The sequence below is a fragment of the Caloenas nicobarica genome, chromosome 4 (genome assembly GCF_036013445.1).
Source record: "Caloenas nicobarica isolate bCalNic1 chromosome 4, bCalNic1.hap1, whole genome shotgun sequence".
Lineage (NCBI taxonomy): Eukaryota > Metazoa > Chordata > Aves > Columbiformes > Columbidae > Caloenas > Caloenas nicobarica.
In genome coordinates, this window is record NC_088248.1 from 67554517 (window position 1) to 67572786 (window position 18270).

The window sequence follows — 18270 nt, forward strand, 5'->3', positions numbered from 1 at the left end:
GCCATGTTTGTGTTTTTGCAAAGGGTACTTATGGAGCAAATTCGCACATGGCAGTTGGTGTAAAGCACTCAGCTGGAGCTGAATAACAGAGGGGGTGATTTAGGGTATAGGGCTTTCTAACTTACTTGCATGAGACATCAGGAAGCACTCACTATCTCTCATAGCTGACAAAAAATGATTGCTTTATTACTCTTCTTTTTTTTTTTTATAAAGCTCATGGCAGACACACGTTTCTATGGCTAAAAAAGAAACTTACTGAGGCTTTCCATATACATAATCCAGGTTGAGCTATTGCTTGGCAAGTTAAAGAAATCAGTTTTCCTTTCTTTGCCTCTGTTTCCCCAGCTTTTAGGTGAGGACAATGACACCTAACATCTAAAGCAAAGCACATAATCTATAATGCTTCCATCCACATATCTCAGAGCAAGGTATTGCCATTTCTTCTGCCACATACGTGAAAATCATGAGATCGCTATGGCTAAACAACCAGTTTGATAAAACTTGTGGCTACTGAGTTATACCTATAGTATTTCTTAACAGTACGTAGGAGCAGAAGAGCTGAAGAGGGATGGGCTTATCTTAGGACATCCACACTATAACTATTCCCTGGATTTTTTGAATTTTCCTGGTCCCTTACAGCAATCAGGAACTAATGGAGATACGAAGGAGTTGGCCTCTTGGAACTATTCCCCATGGAACAACTGTCAGGGTCTACAGGTTCCTCTCCCACCCATCTACTCTGCAGATATACTCTGCAGGCAGCCTCCTGACTTGGCTCCCAACCTGAATTCTTGAATTTAACACCCATTCCACAGTATTTAAGAGCTCTGACTCAAACCCATTGCTCATACATGTAAATATCTGTTTCTGCTGCTGAAAGCAGTATTAGTTTGGCTAAGCAGCTGCACGACCATGACATCTCTTCAGCCATTGTAAAGCAACAGTAAAGGTCACAGTTGGTGGCTGCTTTAGCAATATTAGAAAAAATCTTGGGTTTAAAACAGGTAGAAGTTAGTTAATTTTTTTTAATCTGGTGGGTTTTGGTTTTCTCTTCATTTAAATGGTGCATTTATTAAAATAGAATATATTTTAAATGTTTAGTTCTACACTTCAGATTGTGGTAAACCTAAACTTAAAACACAGTATTCATAAAAACTAATTACTTTACAAATGCTGTTAAATGTATATTCCCCATGTATAAGCCATCGAAGCTCTAAATTAAGCCCTTGGCTGGGAGAATTTTTTAAAGTGTTAAGCAAGCCCTGAAAGTACTAGCTTCTTTTGCAGGTGCAGAAGGAACTTTTTCTTTGTTTCCATTTTTCCAGCAGGTTCACACCAATGAAAGAATGTTTAAATCAACACTGACAGCCTGACTGGGAGCTGGGAAACTGGGAGAGCTCCGTTTCTTCTCCAGTCCCTGAACATAAGCAAAATGTAAGCTGCTGACATTGAGCAGTCCACCAGTTTTGAAAACAAATCAGAAATAATCACTGCAGTTTCCTTGCTACACATAACAGTTTGGTTTTAGAATGTTTAAATAATTGTTTTTCTTGTACAGCAAGGACATTTGGACCATTTTACTTCTCCAAGAATGCTAAGGCAGAATATTGCTTTCTACCTTTTAATACAGTCTCCTTTTTCAGCCAAGTAGAGATTAATAAAATTGCAATTAAATGCCTCTGGCTTCTTAAAGATATGCCTTACTGCTTTCTAAAAAAAATTAAAAGCCTATGTTACAAACAGAAAAGTAAAAAAAATTCCAAATATATGTATGCATATATGTATATATATATAGTGAATGTCTTAAACAGTCAATCCCCAAACTGCCGCTAGTTCTTAGATAGATAAACACTAGTTAGGTCCTCTTGCTTCTCTCTATATTTCCTTCGCATGTCAGCGCCTCTGAGAGGAGGGAGGTTCTGGTGGAGCAGCCTCCAGCCCTGCCGTCGCGGGTGCCTTGTCCCCTCTGGGGACGGCTGTGCCACGCGGTGCTACCAGACCCTGCCCGGCAGCAGCGGACCGGGCAGAGCGCGGTGCAGTGCTGTGGGCTCCTTAGCGTGACAGTGACACCAGGGTGGCTGCAAACACAAGGCTGGCCAGTGAAACACTCAGCATCCTTTGTGCACGGAAAGAGACAGAAGTGAGGCATTCGGTGCATTCAAATACAATACTGGGGGAAAAAAGAAAATAAATAAAATCTGGCATTTTGAAAGCTTATACAGCTCCCTCATAACACTGGGAGATGTGCCAGTTGCTGAGGATGCAAGCACAAGCACAGACGTGAAATCTATTTCACTCCCACATGTTGCACTGACATGCATGCGTGGAGAGCCAAGGAAGTTCTGCTCTGGGATACTCACGTGTGACGCCCTTTCCTTAGCCACATCTATAAGGCCTGGGCTCACTCGTAACTGCAAAAGGCCAAAAGAATTGAGAGCCAAATTCCACCCTCGCACATGTGCAGTTAACCCCTCTGAAAGCGGGGTGTGCTGCAGCTGCGTACCTGATGGCAGACTCGGCTGCAGCTCCTTGCAAATGGGCTGAGCACAGCCTGGGTTGCACTATCCACTTCAGCAAAATTTCACTCTTAATATCTAGTGCATGAGGTTTTAGGAAAAAGCTATTAAAGCTGAATTGGATACTTTTGAGTTTTGTTTTGTTTTGTTGTTTTGTTGTTTTGTTGTTTTTTTTTTCCCAGGATGGCAAATATGCTTAGTAGCTCCAGATCCTTTCTGATTAGTGTAATCTTATATCCAAGATTCCTCTGCAAAAGAGCTTGACCAACCCATCTGAAGCACAGTGATATCAAACAACACAGTAGGGTTTTTCCTGTATGGTATATGCTGAGCATAAAAAAATGTACTACAGCTCAAGTTATTCTTTACACCAAAAATGTTTAGGTTTTTACAGTGCCCTGGTTTCTGCAGCTGTAAAGATTAAATGGCTGGCTTGAATGTGTCTGTCCAGCGTGTAGCACAAATCCACACTCCTTTTTGTAAGGATTGTCCTCTGCTAGACCACATTCCCTGAGTAATGCCATGCAAATCTAAGACAAAGTGCATGGTTAGAGAGTATATCTTTATAAAACAAATTAGGGTATAATTGGAATGCACAGATAAGCTTTAGAGCACATGAATCCTTCTTCAGGTTAGAAACACGAGCAGCAAACTTCAAAGTTAAACAGAACTCAAACCTTTACACTGAGTTTAATTACTCTTAGTTGAATTTAAATGGATCAGGCTAACTGGCAGAAAAAAACAGTTGATGTCCATGGAAAGGATGGAGGAAATGGTGGTAGAAGAAGGGTGAGAAAGTTCTCACGTAAGGTCTAGCAGGATAGGTAATTCATGGCCTGAGCAAAGTAGAGAGGTTGAAGGGGCTGGGAGGAGGAAACAGATTATTATGTTCCAGAAAACCAAATCTTTTGCTGCTATGATGATTTTTCAGTATCTACTGCATTTAGGTGCCAGGCTTGTGCTCACTCACTGTAAATGTATATAATAAATGAAGACATGTAAAAAAAGTTACTTAAAAAAATCCCTGAACAGAATATTAATATTTCATTGTTTTGAAAAAAAAGAAATGGACTGCAGGGAAGAAAAATGTCTATGATTATTATTGTTTATAATTACAATCAGCAGTGAACTACTAAATGAAAAAAGCTTGGGCCAGTGCTAATACTGTCACCCTTGGTTACATGCTGCCCACATGTTTATGTTGCTAGCAAATTTAGCCCAGAAGAATGGTCATGCAAATCCCATTTAAAGTAAAGCACAAAAATTAGAAAACTGTAACAATACAAGAGGACTGCAAACTTCAGCCTGGTACTTGCGAGACTAAATTAAATTAATTCCGTTTCTAATTTAAGTGGACATTAAGAGCAGATACTTGCACAACACATTGTCAATTATTATAACATACAACTATTCTGTTCTTGCACCAGCCGGCAAAGATCAGACCCAATCTTGTGTTCTTTCAGAGCACATACTAGAACATTGCTCTTTAAACAACTTGTCTGTTCTACAGATTAGTGTAACTTTATGAATTTTAGATGGACTGTCTACACCACAGACCACTTACCTGGCAAATTAAGTCTATAAAAGAACAGAGAAAACCATGGAATGAGCAAGTCAAATGTGTCTCCCAAGCTACTCACCAATTCTTCTGCAAAAGGTTCCCCAAATCAGCAGTATTTATATAGTAAGACAAATAATTTAGATGTGGCACATGCTCTTCTTAATGCTACATTTCACCCACAGAAGCAGCAGTAACCAATCTTTCCCTCTCTCCTTGTCTGTTTCTGGCTCTCCACAAGCAAACAAGACTTTCTTAGAAAGTAAGGAAAAGGACAGGACAAGAAAATTAGACATAAGACTTCTCACCTTTGCTTTTCGAAGGACATGGCCTCGACAGGGAGAATTATTTGTCGAGGGAGGTCGCTTCAGAGCTGCTGCGCTGTTCACAGGTATTGAGCATTCGGTATCACTAGTGTCACAACTGGAGATTGGAGAGTTTTCCAAAGTTCGGTGCTTGAAAATTGGAGACTAATGAAGAGAGAAAAGCCTACGCTGAGTTTCCTCCAAGTAGTCTCATGGGCAGTATTTTCTATCTAGACTTAGAATTGCAGATTTTTTTTTTTAAAGAAACATATTCATAATAATGACGGATAAATGAAAACCAGGTTAGAACAAAAGAAACCAAAGCATAGTGTGTGTTCTGTGATGAAAATTCAAGTTTGTTTTCTGTGTTTAAACAACATTGGGTCATCTGGAGTAGCTGACCATCCCTCCCTGATCCTTCTGATGGCTGCTTCTGACACAAATCTATAGCATAAGCCAGGACTGCCATGCTCCATTGTGAACATGTGAGATACAGCCCTTGCAAAGGGTGACAGTGACTGACAGGGGACTGACGCAGGTACGTCTCCATCACTGTGTGATGACTCGGTGCATTTAAATCTCCCTGCGATGGAGCAATGTCTCAATTCATGCACTTTTACAGTCACTGAGGACAATGAGGTCCAGTTTTTGCACAATATCCTAACACATACTGCTGTTGATTCCCATACGCACCTGCTCCCTGTTGCTGTAGAAAGTACACCAGATGTACTTCCTTATTTCCTGGGCTTAATAAATCTTTTGAAAACTCTCAGTTCCCACTCATTTTACTGCAGCTGAGAAGGCAGAGCCCATGGCACTGGAATTTGGTGATTAATGGCTTTGCATACCTGTGGACTTGATGTTCCTGACTTGGGCTCAATAGCCAAGCCCAGTGTGATGCCACCAGCCAAGGCTTTCTTAAGGCTCTCCTTCACCTCGGTCAGTTCCAGCTCCAGGTTTACACGCTCAGCCTCCTTCTGCTTACACTCCTCTTCCAACTTCTTTAACTTGTCTTCAAGAATCACTTGGGTCTTCCTGCCTGTCACCCACAACAATGTTATTATTTCAGTAAGAAGCTTCAATTGACACTTACAGAAATTATTTTATTTTTTAAAAAGTAAGGAACAAGGGCTCTAGAAATCTGTGACATTATAAAAAAGGTATGTACTTTGCAAAAAACACTTTTTTCATGTAAAAAATTTAGCAACAGAAATCAAATGCTTGCTTTCAGCTGCCCTCCTAGGTTTCTAGTCTAGTTTCAAGTACTTATTTTATCGTTATTCCATGTCATGAAAATATAATTAGCCAGTCACAATAAAATTATTCCCATGTTCTGCTTGCCTGAAGTCCCCATCGGTGTCATTTCATAGGTGTGTATATATATACACACACATATATAAAATACATATATTTTGTTAATATACTTATGTTACTTATTTTATATCTATGTAGAAAGCAAATATAGATGTTACAGAGTATTGTTTAACATCAAAACCAAACCTCATGTAGTGGCATGTCTTCAGCACAGAATCCAAAGCTATTTGGATAACTGAGCCTGCCCAGGGCAGAATTCAGCACAAAAAAGCACCTCATACCAGCATTGACTTCAATGGCAGCACGGAGATCTTTTCTTTCTTTTCGAAGCTGGGCCAGCCTGTTCCGGAGTGCTTCTTTCCTCTTTAGCAGCTCCTCCTCTTTGCTTTGTAGCCTCTTTGCATCTGCCTCCACACGATTCTTGCCATATTTGTACTGCTCCGCATCTGTATGTATCGGATTGTAGTTATTTATGGTTAAAACTAACAGCAAAACTAAACTATTCCCCGAGACTGAAGAGCGCACAAAGCATGTCATGGTTTGCAAATCCAGTTTTCCATCCCATTTTCACTGTTTTTTTTCTCAAGGTCCATGATTCCCACATTGTTCTCTATATTTGTCCAGGGAAGATGAGCAATACCAGTTACCTTATAGTACATTGGTTTTGAAAAACAGCTTTGCCTTTCTGTATAGTTCAGAGGAAGGAAAAGAGGCTCTTCAGCTCTGAACCATTGATTTTTAATTGGAAGGGGTCAGAGGAAAACTACCTGTTTGCCCTTTTGCCTGGTTTCCATTCCTACTTTGAGTGCTTAAAGCACGTCTTTTCTCACCTGACAAAAGAGAATACAAAGATGTTCCCACCTTTTTGACACCTGAGAGCTTTCTTTTTGTTTATTTATTTTTTTAGTTTCCCATAGAAATGCTTTTATTTCATGGCTCACATGTATCTGTGGTCTAATTTTTTCACAGCTCCCTCCCTGCCCCTGCTCTAGTTGCAGACTCAAAGGAAATAGGTCAGCTAACAGATCACTTTGCCTGCATATCTGAAGGCAAACTCAGCAACTCTAAATCATTTCTGGCAAATAGTTGTCAAACCAATTCTAGTTGGCCTTTAGTAACTGGGATGCCCCACAACTATCTATTCCAGTACCCATTGACATGCATGTTTAGAAAGATACAAACTTTTTTTCTAAAGCCTAACTCAAACTTGTCTTGTTGCCACTAAATCCATGACTTCTTAAAAATTTATCATGGGATTAAAAAAAATCACATTAATTCCTTCTCTAGAAGAAGCTGTGCTTTTGACTCCATAATTTAAAAATAAGACTATAGCTCCTTTTTGTCTTTTTTTTTCTTTACACAAGCAATCCCTATTAGGGATTTCCTACAGGCAAACCACCTGCCCAGAAGAACCCTCTTTCTGAACGTGCCACTCACCAATTGAAATCTCCTCTTCTGAGGAAGCTTTTGAGCTGTGTGGTTGTCTTCATTATTTTCTTACACCTTTTTCATTACTAATAAGAGTAAGTCCACTTTTGAGGAACATAGTGTTCTCATGTCTTTCCCAGCTCCTCATCCTCCTCTTCCAACAGGAATACAGAATTACTCTCTGCCCCAAATGATGAATCATTACCCATTTTTTCTCCTGCTGCCCTCATGACTTTGCAGCCACTGCTCCACATTTCACATTTACCATTCTCCATATGACAACCTTTTATCCCGTGGCATGGCTGGAGTACTAATGAGTCACCAACGCACACAATATCTCCTATTCAAAGTCTTGGTGGGAATCTCCTGCTCAGCCTCTCAGCCACAGCAGAACCACAGTGGTTCTTTATCTTGTTTGCAAAGAAGACAGCTATTTGGGGTATCCTCATGACTCCACTCACAAGTGAGGCAGCAGTGAGGAGAGAGATAACTTACTAGATGCGGTGCGCTTCACACATGACACCGATTCGGGTTTCTTCGGCTGGCTATTTAAAGTTCTCCCTTTTCCGGTGATCCCATTAGCAGTCGCAGGCGGTTTCTTGCCTTTAAACTGTTAGAAAACAAAAGTACAAATGGGCTCCAGCTATTCCTGCGCCACTGGCGTTACAGTCACCCTTTCATCAAGGGCAAAGCTTGATTAAAAAGCCGTCTGCTCAGAGAGAGCCTTAATAGACAGCATTGAATGAGCTGGAGACGGTGCTTCCTCCAGCAATGCTGGCTCTGGGTGCTGCCTGCTCAGCGGGAGCCACGCCAGCGGTCGCAGGATAACAGGGGATGAGCTCCCCATCTCTGGTGGCATTACGGTCTTTAAATTACTCAAAACTCTGGCACTTGCTATATGAAGAAAGCCATTGCGAGGCAGAAAAGTTGTACCTTCAATTAGTTTTACACACTAAAGATTTTTGAAAAACAGGTTTGGCAGAGTTAATTTCATACAGATAAAGCCAACAGGGTTTGCCACACAAAAATCCAACACTTTCTTATTTACTATACAGGCTTGCCATATAGCACGGCAGTGCATGGATTTTTTTTTTTTTTTTTTTCCAAAATATAATTATTTCACATTTTTAAATGTTAGAAGTTAATCAATTTCCTCTTATACAACTTCTGGCTACTATAAAAGCTTCTTTTACTTAAAACCAGGCAACCTCTCCTAATGGCCAGGCCCGCTCACAAGATTAACAGAAACAGCACATTTCATGTCCAAGGGGTTTCCCTTTAGAGGGCTCCTCTGTGCTGAGCTGAACCCTGGGAAGAACGGCACTGTCCTCGAGGCAGCCTGGTGTTCACATGGGGCTGCCTGAGCCGACACAGGGCACATCTGCAGCCTGTGATCGGGGCTATTCACTGCTTGAGTCCACCTCCGATTCTGCAACTTCACTGAATTCTAATATTCTGATATGAAGTTTTTACAGGGGTTGAGTTAACGCAGAATATGACAGGTACCTTATTCAAGGGAACCGCTTATCTAACTGTTTCATTTCAGATTAAATTGAAAACCACCCATCTTTGTGACGCATTCCCAGGCTTATGCCAATGACCAGCTTTCGGAGACTGGCCACAGGCTCTAGAGAATGTGCCTGGTGTGGCTGTGAGTGAGGTTTGCTCTGCTCCCCAGCTGGGGTCTGCCTGTCTGCTATTGAGGCTGAGCATACAGGATTTCATTTTTCTGTAGCTTCACTTTCATTTCAGCTGAGGTCTAGAAGCCGTCCTCAGAAAGCAGCATGGACGTAGGCTTAGGTTTTTTTCACAAGAAGAAAACAACAAGCAGTAATTAAAATATGGTGTATATACACACTATATACAATATCATTTAGTATATATAATATATATTTTATGATATATATGTATATTAACAAGATATATAACCATAGTATATACAATATACAGATTAGTAAAATTCCAGAGATGCAAATCTGCTATCACAGCCAGGTCATATGTCACCTTTTTTTTTTTTTTTTCCAGTCGTTGCTGCCTAGAGAGACAGAAGGCAGCTAGATGTGCATTCAGGTTAAGTTTGGAATTATCCACAACCTGCAAATCATCAAGAACTTGTGTGGAAAGCCTTTTCCAGGTGTCAATACTTCTTCATCATAATTTACAACTTAGCAAACCCGTTTCATTTGCAGTAAGCTCATGACTAAACTCCAAGCATTTCAGTGCTAACACTAATGGACTGGAATAGCCCAAGGCCCTTAAGATAACAACCAGATAAACAGAACAGCCAAAAAATAAAAAGCTTTGGTAAGTATTAAATAGTACAGTACCTGTGAGCCAGATCCCCTCCCCACAGCAGAGGTATTAGTGACAGACTGAGCAGAAGACAGATTGGATGAGACAGGGTATTTGTAATGGTTAGAGGAGAGTTTGTCAGTAGATAACCTATTGGGTTTTCTGTCAGCTGGCGGATAGCGTGCAAAGATTTTTGGAGACGGCAAGTTATCGTACAGGCCTGCGTTATCATAAAGCATTTCTTCTCCAATGTTCCTGCTACGAGAAGAAGGAAAGCCATCTTCTGGTTCCCACTGCAACACATACACTTTCGCAGTTAGTAAACAATATGCCATGCAGAACCTCCTCAGTGAAATTAAAACATTAATTCCTTTGAGTGTAACATGCATATGCTTATTGCTTACACTTGAATCTAACTATTTAGAAAGGTGGGGAGGACACAGTGTGGAAAGGAAGCATTGCATGACATGGCTGATAGCCTCAGTCCTATGCATGTCCCACACCATCCCGGCACCCTCACTGTTCCCTAGACCGCCCCTTCAGGTGTCAGCTCAAGCACTGCGGGGGCACAAACAGGCTGTGTTCACAGGAGGATACTCACAGGCTACACAGACGAATCTTTAGGCTATATGTCTTTCCAGTGTATACCAGCTGCCGGTATGCTAATATTATATTTTTTTGCTGGAGAACTATTATTCTGAGCTAACCAGCTAGAACAGACACAGACCATTTTTTTATCTTCTTCTTCTTTTTTGTTTCTGTTTCTTATTTTTTTTCCCCCAGAAAAATGGAAAGCTCAACAACAATACTCCAGTGATTCATTCAATTAATCTTAGAAGAAACCAACCTGGTTGCCAAATATCCTTCCTTAATCCGTCCTGGCAGTGGCAGGACACTACTCATACAAAGGCTTCAGCACATCCAAGAACTACACATACAGACTACTCACCACACATGTGGTCATGTGTTGTTCCCAAGAGGGGCTTTCTACCATCTTTCTGACATTGCTAAGATATGATGGAGGACTGAACTTGCAGTCCACTTAACCCTTTGAAACTCTGAATTTTCTTGAGTTCGGCCTTAGTGGGGGCCTTTATGAAGCAGCCTAAATTAAGCTCTGACATGAGCTGCAGCTTCCCTATAAATCTTTGTGATGACCACATCTATGTGTTAAACCCTATTAGACATCTGCCTACAATCAGCTCTGCAAATTATGAAGATGGAAGTGACCACTGTGGTTCTCCTTTGGGATATGCAGTACCTGCTGTCATGAAGAATGCAGCCCCAGTGCCTGAGAAGTTTTGTTCGTTTGGTTGGTTTTGTTTTATTTTCAACAGACACCAGAAAGTGCCTGGTGTAACTACGTCCTTAATTTTGCCAGGTCCAGTGTGATTTAAAAAACAGCCCCTCAAGTGAGTATTATATTCAAGGGCTTGGCAACAAATCGTCAACAGGCAATTGCTTTCTAAATGCACACTGGCTCACGTGCGGGTTAATGTAAACAATATGTCCCACCCCCCTACTACTCTGTAGGTGTGAGAGAAGTTTGCAGCCCCCCAATCAAAAACATAGGGAGTTCATTGGGAAACTGCCCAGTGGGGCTTTTTAGATAATATAATTTTCAGACATCCATGCGTTCAACACATGCAAACCATTTGTTCTGTGCAAATTCAAATCTTACCGATCCATTTATGCAAGGAACGTCATCATAATGAAGTGCCATTCCACTCGGACAGGCGTAGCCATTGGCAGTGCTTCCCCGATATGGATTTGTAGATATAACTCGCCTGTTCATAAAACTGAATAAAGCAAAATAAAAATAATAAAAACCAGTGCTTGAACCCAAGTCTAAGTGATGATTCAGTGGTATGTCCCCTGTATCTGATTATGTAGCCTAGAAGCACTTATCTTCTCACTTTCTGCAGAAAAGCTGAGGACAGTTTTCCTTCTGTTGCTACTCACACATTGCTGCTAGCAGCCAATATTACAACATATGTTTCTGTACTCCATTCTTACAGTGGGGATATGACTGTGTGAAAGCCAGGAGGGCAACAGCTGTAACTGCTCAGTGGTGTGTTTACATGGGAACCTGCTGATCTATGTTATAAACCAGCTTGCCAGTGTCCCATAAAAGTTCCCTTGTTGTCTGCATCGGGGAGAAGCAGGTGTTTCTGGGTCCATGTGTGCTCAGGGTGCAGGATGCGAACTTAGGAATTGAGAGAAACAAAAATAAAATTCAGCAAAAGTTTGTAAAAACAGTGCAACTTTGCCAAAATCTAAGTTCAAATATCTATCAAAATTTTCTGAATATTTTCTTCCTCAAAATCTAGGAATTTTTCATTTCCATATCAGAACTTTTGGCTGGGTAGAGTGTGCACAATGGCATTGTGCTTCCCAACTCACGCTCTCTGGGTTATCGTGCATGCAAATAGTCTATATGTTAATTCTTGCTCTGTTTCACACAGTGCATCTGAGCCCTCTGGACACTTCAAAAGGGCACTATACATTTATGTATATGGTTTTTTTATTTCCTACTGTTTCCCCAGAATCAACATTACAGCTTGTTTTACTGGAATTCTACAGAACAAGATACCACAGACTAGAACAAGGCTTTGTGTTGGGACCAAAGATCTAACAATGCAGAAAATGGCAGAATCAGGCCCAATAGCAATAACGACTCCAAGGGTGAGTTTTCCTTTGTAGCAAACTGCTGAAATTAAACAAGGTATAGAGAGAGATCCCAAATAATTCCTATCGCTTCAGGTGTGCATGAATGGGAAAACAAAGCTTTCTATTCCAAACAATAGAACTATTCAGGCTCTGTGCTGACATTCATAAAATATGATAAAGCCCTACTAAAGCAGAGAGGGTCTTCTGTAGCGCTGGCTAGAGCTCAAGAATGCTGTGGTTTCAACAGTTGCTTTCTTTTGGCTTTGGAATAACTTGGAGTACACTGAATTTCTCATTCAGAGGGAGACAGACCTCATCCATCTGGGACTCACCTGAGCCACGGGAGACCCGGGCTCACGGGAGGGATGAACCCGCCCAGTTTTGTGTGGACCTTGCAGGGCAGGGCAGGGCTGGAATAATCATTAGACAGAAGCTTTTCTTCCTTCAAACAAACAAACAACAAAAAGCCCAAGATAAATTCCATGATGAAAATGTTTTTAACTTTTCATATCTCTGACTTTATTAGATATTGTTAAAGGGCTGCATTTGTTTACTGTTTCTCTAAATGAAGAACATTACTCAAGTGTTTCTGGTTAGTCTGAAGGACTGCATTTGGAGCCCTTACTGTGTTTCTTTCTATTTAGGTAGCTTCAATGAGAGTGATGCATAATAACCATGTCTGAAAACTGGGATATTCGTTAATGACATCTGATGCACCTGTAATAACTATTTCCACCACCAAAGGAAGCTAAGATTTATCTAAGTATCTGTAAGCACTTCATAAGCATTATTTCACTATGCCTCATTAATCCTGTTTACGGATGCATTCATGTAAGTTAATTGTATTCTGAAACTTATACATGAGAAAGCAAATAAAGAAAACCTGCTTGGAAGCATTTTTCCTGCAGCCTTTCCCAGATACTTAATGATTTAGACTAAGAAAATTGATGAGACTATTAATGAAGAGCCAACTGTTTTGAAAAGCATCAGTCTCAGGAAATGAAAAACCAATAATCCTGAAGAGACTGTGTGATCATCAAAACTTTAATGATAACTGCAGCTGATTTAGAAAGCTGATATTCATTCTATAAAGGGCAGAAATGGTATTTTATTAACACTTAAGTATTATTGTAATATCTCCTCATTTTCTAGGAGTAGTTGAAAATCAGCAGACAGCTATTCTAGCTGCTTATCAGCAAGCTCTTAAGTCTTTTAAACACACCCAATGAATTTTAACTGATTTTTAATAGGGGAATTCTGCTATTTTGCAAGTTGTTTGACATTCCTTTCTAACATGTGGTTTAGTTGCATATGTTTTTTCACTTGGCTGCAATTAATATTGCATTTGTTCAGAAAAGGAAAGCCAAGCAGTATTCAGGGGGGAAGGTTTCCATTCTACTTCTTTCTTAAATGTGGTTATTGCTAGACGCTGACTGAAGCAAAATGCATGTCAACACAGGATAAACATTTTGAGCCCTCTTAACATCAAAACAAATATTAACATAAGTCTGTAAGCTAAGTGCATTTTGATTCTACCAAAGTTATATGGTTTTCATGAAACTAGGCTTGTAGTAACACCGAGTCACTTTGATTTCTATCAGAAGTCATTCAAACCAGACACAGAATGAAACTGCCTGTTTTCCCTCATTAAAGCTCTCTTAACACCTCGGTAATGACACGAGTGTCTTCTTTTGGAAAACTCTGAGGCTCTTGCTGTGTTTTTTGTTTATTTGTTTGGGCCTTTTTGTTGTTTTTGTGTGGTTTTTTGTTTGTTTTTGTTGGTGTTGTGGGGTTTTTTTTAATTTTTCAGTCTGTTTAAAGCTGGGGTGTGATTCTCTAGTATATCAAGTCACACAAATTCCAAATTTGTATAGGTAGCCTCATTTTGCAGCAAGGTAAGGGATGGTGCCTTTGCCAGCTGTCTTCTCAGGCCACCCACTGTCTGATCCTGGAAAGGCCCAGGGTAGGTCTGCAGCAGGACATCCCACCTGTCCCCACTGTTCCTTCACTCCCGTTTCCGAACGGTCTCACCTAGCCAAGGAAAAATGCCAGTCTCCTCCCACCAAAGACTGCTTTAATACCTAAATTGATTTTAAACATGTAAATCACTATATGTGCTAAGTGTGCATTACTTTTCTGAGCACAGGATCTGTAATGGGGAATTCACTGTACTGATTTGTAATTTAAACAGTTTCTGTGCTGCACCCTAGACACCTTCCCAGTTTCCATCTCCTAAATTAAAACCCAGAAATTAGCTTGATGCAGCTTTTAATTAATCAAAAAAGAACTTGAGAAGGAAACACTGAGAATGTGACTCTCCAAGACTTAAATTGCTTACATTTGCTATACATTTTGAGTGTACAGAATATAGTGGGCAATATATGCTGTACATATTTGCTATATGTACAGCAAATAAAGCCAATAGATAAATATGAACTATGTAGCTGCATATTAATTTAATTTATTTATTTAAATTAATTTATTTAATTTTCAGCATATTTGTCCTTTTCCAGGGACAGTTCTGCCTTCAAGAAAATAAAAGGTTAAAATATAGCACTTGATAAGGAGACTTACTGAAAAAAATGAGTAAAGATTTGGGTAAAGTTGGATGGTGTCTGTATCTTTTACAGAACTAGCATGATGCCAACACAATAATCATAAATGCATCTAACATGCTGTGATGCTGAAACACTTCAGGGGTTCCACATCTGGCAAAGAGGGGTGGATTTTGATAAACTCTCTTGGCACTGGAGTTAATATATAGATATAAATTCTCAGAGTACTGGAAACACCCGGGTAGCTGAACGCCTCTCACCAGAACGTCTGTTTTGCAGCCTGGATGACGCTTGCTGTCATTTCCACATCGATGTAGTCATAGTGCAGAGCTCCAGGGTCTGTTGAAGATCCTGTTTCCGCCAGCAAAATTCCCAACCATCTGCCCATGTCTTCAGAGGAGGATGCCTGCAAGGAAATGGGCAAGAGCATAGGTCAGGTCTTTAGTCTGCCATTGAGCTGAGCTTTAGTTCAAAATGATGTGTTCTTCTTGGCTGACAAATTGCTACCACATTGTATGAGCTGCTCTGGTTTCTCTCTGCTGAACTCCTAAAAACCCCAGGATTTCTTATTAAATCTGCTTTGCTAGGAGTGCACTTTGAGTAAGATAAGTTCTTATCAGTTATGATGTAGTACAAAGTGGGCAATTCCAAAAAAGAAAAAAAAAACCAAACATTTAAGGCTAGTTGATTTAGATTTAAGTCATGCTTATTTTAGACTTCAGAAAATTTAAAGCTATAACAGAATTACTCTCCTATACTAGGCTGGGGGATTTTATTTAGGATGGCTCCCTAGAAGAAAGTCTTAGTCCTAAGTAGAAACAACGGAAAAAATAATGCAACAGTAGAAGAAATTTTAGTGTTTCTTTTTGAAAAAAATCCAATACATTCGTCTAGATGATGGCATTTATATTCCTAGTGGACAAGTACAAACATGAATACTGCTAAAATAATTTTAAATTTTTCATCAATTCATCAATTACAAAGTTAAACAGTAGCAAATAAGTAAAGGGGAAAAGGGTTGGGAAAGAAACTATGAGGCTTCCAGTTTCTCATTCTTTTTTAAATATTTTACTGTCTTTCACAGTTCCTTGAGCTCCTTTCTAGTTCGTTTGTTTGTGTTTGTTGGGGTTTTTTTGTTTGGTTGGTTTTTTTCACATGCTCTGAATTACTCAAATAGAACAGGCCTGGCTGCAATGACAGGAGACTAATGGGATCTGCAGTTGGAAATCCAAGTGGTCAAAGTGTCCATCCTGCCACTGAACACAAAAGCTTGCCTCCTATATCTTCATTAGACTTGGCTTTAAGTGTCTTCTCATTTCATTTTTCAAAATATGATGAATAAAGCCCCACAGAAAATCCTGACCCACCTAACACAGATGAAAGTATGACCTTGGCAGTGTTGAGGAGTGTGACAGTGTCTACATGTATGACATGTCAAAAGACTCCGCAGGATGCTGGGACACTATTTGCTTAATGCAGAATTATCTCAATACGGACACAGACTGAGCAAAAGTGGTTCACATAAATAGCAGATAAATGAGAGTTAAGAGCTCTAGAGTTCCCATTAACAGTAACACCTTATTTAATTATCACTAAGTTGTTTACCCAAAGTAATTATACCCTTGATGTAAAAGTGTGTATAGAGAAGGAGCAGGGACATCTTAGTAGCAGGTCAAGGGAAGGTCAGTGTAGAGAAGAGCATCTTCCTGAAAAAACTTTTGAATTGCATTAAATCTCAGTTCTCTCTTTGCCTACAACACTTATTTTTTCTCCTTCCAGTCTTTATTATCCAGCTCTGCAATAATACTATTACAGAGATCTTTTTGAATGACCAGGTTGTATGAAAGTGCTTCTCTAATTTAGCTTGTGGATATTCCTACAAGTCATAGCCATTAGCAACCACTGTACCTCGAGCACAGCGACCTCCTGCCCATTTCGGAGGAGGCGGAAGGTCAGGGGATGCTTTGAATCCAGTCCCGGGATGACTTCACAGCCACGGAGAGGGATAGAAACAATGTGCGTCTTCAGATCTGTCCTGTCCTTGTGGAAAATGAGTTTATTGTCTTTCACTCTGCACCAGCGCTCACGCCAACGGTTATTTGAGAGCACATTTAGATATCCTGCAATAAAATTAAACGTGGAATATTTTACTCCTGTCTTTTTACGAAAATAAAAAACTCAAACCCTTACTTTTCAATGTAACACTAGGACTTAAACAACTTATTCCTCTTATAATAGAAAGTTCAGCTTAATTTTAGGAAAAGTAAATGACCCTGCTCCACTTCTTTTAATCGAAACATTCACTGTGACAATAACCTAGAAAAAAGCGTATAAAGATATGATCCTGCTTATGTGCAAATGGCTGTTCAGTGTTAGTCACCGCAGCAGCTGGATGAGCAGGAGCACACTGATCCCCAACACTTTATTAAGAACGGGAGAAGGGCAGTGATAAAAATGTACACACACAGCCGATGTACTCATGAAGAAGAGCCACCTTCTCTGTGTGTAATGGCTTTGATAACTATGACCAACCAAAATTTTCTGGGAAAATCACAGCTCATATTATATAATTAGGTGATGAGCCAGCTACTTTAACATCCAAAGTCAGTGTTCTGAAGACCTATTAAGCGTTGATGTTCTAACTTCTGATTTCATTTAGAAAGAAGAAGGCACGCTTGGTTTGCAACACCTTCAAAACAGAGTTTAAAAGATTGCTGCTGATGCCAGTAAAATTCCTACTGGTTTAAAATTAAAGAACTAAATGTAGATGAAACTTAGTTAAACTTTAAGATAAAAGTTTAAACAAAGATTATATTTTTTCCCCCACGGACAATACAGTACCCTTACAACAAATCAAAATTTCATGAACAAATTGCCTTTTAAAAAGTTCACTTTTCTTATCATGCTCTATATCACATAGTGTCTAGGCATATTATAGCATTAAATGGGCAGTGGTTTGTGTTTTTCCTTTTCTGTCCCATAGCAACAATCATTCCAAACTCAGATCTTAAAATCAAGACAATGCCCAATTTTCCTGCCTTATTTAGTTTGGGAACAAAAAAAAGATGATCTTTTACTTTTGCTTCCACATTACAAACACTACATGAATTCAGCGTGCTGCTGCTTCCAAACAGGCTGTGAAGAGGGAAACAAATGGTATCTTGCACAGGCCAGAATTTTTGTAAAAAAATTGTCTTCTATCTCAGGTCTGATTTTCATTTAATCCTGTTGGATAGCTCTCTCTTTCATTAAAACTATGACTTATGATTAATTTTTCTGGGTTTCCCTTCCAACACTGTGGTTCCAATGTCAAAGCTTGATCCAACAGGATATAGCAGATCAGAATTGCACACATCTTGGAAGGTGCCATAAAAAAAGGAGGATATGCACAGTCCTCTGACTTTGGCTCCTTGTGATGATCGCACTCTCCAGCTCCTCTCCCTCCTTCTGTAACAAAACCCCGTATAGTTGTGCATTATAATGTAATCCCTAGAAATGGAAAACTCTTCACCTACAAGCCAGCTGGTTTGTTTTGGAATGAGAGGCTTTTTTTTTTTTTTTCAGACAGTACTTTTTTTCCTCCTCTGTTTCAAATGCACCTCTCAGAAAAGCTCTTCCAAACCCTCCTCCTT

General features: G+C 39.8%; 1 protein-coding gene across 2 annotated transcripts in view; it reads right to left on the reverse strand.

Moving 5' to 3' along the window:
• The window catches only part of AFAP1 (actin filament associated protein 1), a 118664-nt gene that overhangs the window by 3240 nt on the left and 97154 nt on the right, over positions 1 to 18270 (reverse strand). The window contains exons 10-17 of one of the 2 annotated variants that reach the window (XM_065634283.1): positions 16547 to 16758; positions 14899 to 15044; positions 11095 to 11212; positions 7617 to 7731; positions 5975 to 6139; positions 5228 to 5418; positions 4383 to 4544; positions 2361 to 2411 (exon numbers count right to left, since the gene is read on the reverse strand). In XM_065634283.1, the coding sequence (XP_065490355.1) occupies positions 2361 to 2411; positions 4383 to 4544; positions 5228 to 5418; positions 5975 to 6139; positions 7617 to 7731; positions 11095 to 11212; positions 14899 to 15044; positions 16547 to 16758 (1160 nt within the window). The remainder of the gene's footprint in view (positions 1 to 2360; positions 2412 to 4382; positions 4545 to 5227; positions 5419 to 5974; positions 6140 to 7616; positions 7732 to 11094; positions 11213 to 14898; positions 15045 to 16546; positions 16759 to 18270) is intronic. The other variant, XM_065634284.1, reaches the window with a different exon arrangement.